At 48.0% G+C, this 3,000-nt stretch overlaps 1 protein-coding gene across 1 annotated transcript; it reads right to left on the bottom strand.

The window, feature by feature from the left end:
- Positions 1–2,077: 2,077 nt before the first annotated feature.
- LOC121880299 (histidine-rich protein PFHRP-II-like) lies at positions 2,078–2,908 on the bottom strand. Its single transcript, XM_042387456.1, has one exon. The coding sequence runs from the start codon at positions 2,906–2,908 to the stop codon at positions 2,078–2,080; it is 831 nt and encodes a 276-aa protein (XP_042243390.1).
- Between the last annotated feature and the right edge of the window lie 92 nt (positions 2,909–3,000).

A 3,000-nucleotide genomic window follows, 5' to 3' on the forward strand; every position in this document is an offset into this window, starting at 1 on the left:
ATGGACTATTGTAGTGAATGATTGTCTGTTGTAGTGTATGATGGTCTGTTGTAATGCATGATGGGCTGTTGTAGTGCATGGTGGGCTGTTGTTGTGAATGATGGGCTGTTGTAGTGCATGATGGGGTGTTGCAGTGCATGATGGGCTGTTGTTGTGAATGATGGGCTGTTGTAGTGCATGATTGGCTGTTGTAGTGAATGATGGGCTGTTGTAGTGCATGATGGGCTGTTGTAGTGGCGAAATGTTGTTGTGAATGGGATGGGCTGTAGTAGCATGATGGGCTGTTGCAGGCATGATGGGCTGTTGGTATGAATGATGGGCTGTTGTAGTGCATGATGGGTTGTTGTAGTGCATGCTAGGCTGTTGTGGCCAGCGAGCGGGCTGTTGCAGTGCATGATAGGTTGTAGTAGTACGATGGTCTGGTTGTAGGGCATGATGGGCTGGTGCTGTAACAATGATGGGCTGTTGTAGTGCATGATGGGCTGTTGTAGTGCAGCGATGGGTTGTTGTAGTGCATGATGTATTGTTGTAGTGAACGTGATGGGCTGTTGTAGTGAATAATGGCCTGTTAGAAAGTATGATGGCTGTTGGTAGTGCATGATGGGCTGTTGTAGTGCATGATGGTCTGTTGTAGTGCATGATGGGCTGTTATAAAGCATGATGGGCTGTTGGTAACGGCATGATGGGCTGTTGTAGTGAATGATGGGCTACAGGTTAGCGAATGATGGGCTGTTGTAGTATGATTGGCTGTTGTGCATGATGGGCTGTTGCAGCATGATGGGCTGTTGTAGTATGCAGGCTGTTGTTGTGAATGATGGGCTGTTGTAGTGCAGATGGGCTGTTGCAGTGCATGATGGGCTGCGAATGATGGGCTGTTTAGTGCATGATGTGTTGTTGTAGTGCGTAACGCCAGTTGTTGTATTGCATGATGGGCTGTTGTAGTGCATGATTGGTTGTTGTAGTACATGATGGTCTGTTGCAGGGCATGATGGGCTGTTGTAGTGAATGATGGGCTGTTGTGTGAATGATGGGCTGTTGTAGTGCATGATGGGCTGTTGTAGCATGATGGGCTGTTAGTGAATGATGGGCTGTTGTAGTGAATGACGGCCTGTTGTAGTGCATGATGGCTGTTGTAGTGCATGATGGGCTGTTGTAGAGCATGGGCTGGCTGTTGTAGTGGATGATGGGCTGTTGTAGTGCATGATGATGTTGTTGTGAATGATGGGCTGTTGTAGTGCATGATGGGCTGTTGTAGCATGATGGGCTGCTGTAGTGAATGATGGGCTGTTGTAGTATGAGAATGTTGTAATGCATGATGGCATACAGTGCGCGATATTGTTGTAGTGAATAATGGCTGTTGTAGTGCATGATGGGCTGTTTTAATGCATGATGGGCTGTTATATTGCATGCTGGGCTGTTGCGTGAATGATGATATTGTAGTGAATGATGGGCTGTTGTAGCATGATGGGTCAGTTGTAGGGCATGACGCGGGTTGTAGCATGATGCGGTGTTGTGCGAATGATGGGCTGTTTCTAGCATGATGGGCCGGTTGTAGTGCATGATGTATTGCCAGTAGTGCATGATGGGGCTGCTGCCGTGCATGATGGGCTGTTATATTGCATGATGGGCTACAGAAAGAATGATGGGATATTGTAGTGAATGATGGGCCGCAGTGCATGATGCAGCCGTTGTAATGGCTGTTGTGGTGCATGATGGGCTGTTGTAGTGAATGATAGGTCGTTGTAGTGAATGATGGGCTGTTGTGCATGAAATGGCGGCCTGTTGTAATGCATGATGGTATGTTGTAGTGCGTGATGGCTGGGTTGTAGTGCAGATGGGCTTTTGTAGAATGCGGGCTGTTAGAAAAGTACGATGGGCCTTTAGTAGTGTATGATGGGATTCAGTGCAAGATGAGCCGATGAAGTGAATGATGGCCTGTTGCAGTGCGTGATGGCTGTTGCAGTGCATGATGGGTTTTTGCAGAGCAATAGCTGCTCAGTAAGGATGGGCCGTTAGAAAATGATGGGTCGCTGCGCATAATAATGTAGTGGCATGAGATCTTGTAGTGCAAGATGAGCTATTTTAGTGAATGATGGCTGTTGTAGTGCGTGATGGGCTGTTGTAGTGCATGATGGGCTTTGTAGGCATATAGGCTGTCGTAGTGCATGATGGGCTGTTGTAGTGCATGATGGGCTGTTGTAGTGCATGATGGGCTGTTGTAGTGCATGATGGGCTGTTGTAGTGCATGATGGGCTTTTTGGCAGAGCAGTGGGCTGTTGTAGAGCATGATGGGCTGTTGTAGTGCATGATGGGCTGTTGTTGTATGAATGATGGGCTGTTGTAGTGTGATGGGCTGTTGTTGTGATGATGGGCTGTTGTAGTGCATGATGGGCTGTTGTACTGCATGATGGGCTGTTGTAGTGCATGATGGGCTGTTATGAATGATGGGCTGTTGTACTGCATGATGGGCTGTTGTAGTGCATGATGGGCTGTTGTAGTGCATGATGGGCTGTTGTAGTGCATGGTGGGCTGTTGTTGTGAATGATGGGCTGTTGTAGTGCATGATGGGCTGTTGTAGTACATGATGGGCTGTTGAGTGAATGATGGGCTGTTGCAGTGCATGATGGGTTGTTGTGTGCATGATGGGCTGTTGTAGTGCATGATGAGTGTTGTAGTGAATGATGCTGTAGTGAATGATGGGCTGTTGTGGGGTGGGCTGTTGTAGTGATGATGATGGGCTGTTGTAGTGCATGATGGGCTGTTGTGCATGATGGGCTGTTGTAGTGCATGATGGGCTTTTGATGATGGAGTGCATGAGGGTTAGTGCATGATGGGCTGTTGTAGTGAATGATGGCTGTTGTAGTGCATGATGGGCTGTTGTAGTGCATGATGGGCTGTTGTAGTGCATGATGGGCTGTTGTAGTGCATGATGGGCTGTTGTAGTGAATGATGGGCTGTTGTAGCAGAATGGGCTGTTGTAGTGGGTTGTTGGGGATGGGC

The sequence above is a fragment of the Homarus americanus genome, unplaced genomic scaffold (assembly GCF_018991925.1).
Source record: "Homarus americanus isolate GMGI-L3 unplaced genomic scaffold, GMGI_Hamer_2.0 scaffold20930, whole genome shotgun sequence".
NCBI classification, from domain to species: domain Eukaryota; kingdom Metazoa; phylum Arthropoda; class Malacostraca; order Decapoda; family Nephropidae; genus Homarus; species Homarus americanus.

Bases quoted from the DNA above. Each gene is read 5' to 3' on its own strand.
- LOC121880299 (XM_042387456.1), bottom strand. From the start codon at position 2,908: ATGCACTACAACAGCCCATCATGCACTACAACAGCCCATCATGCACTA.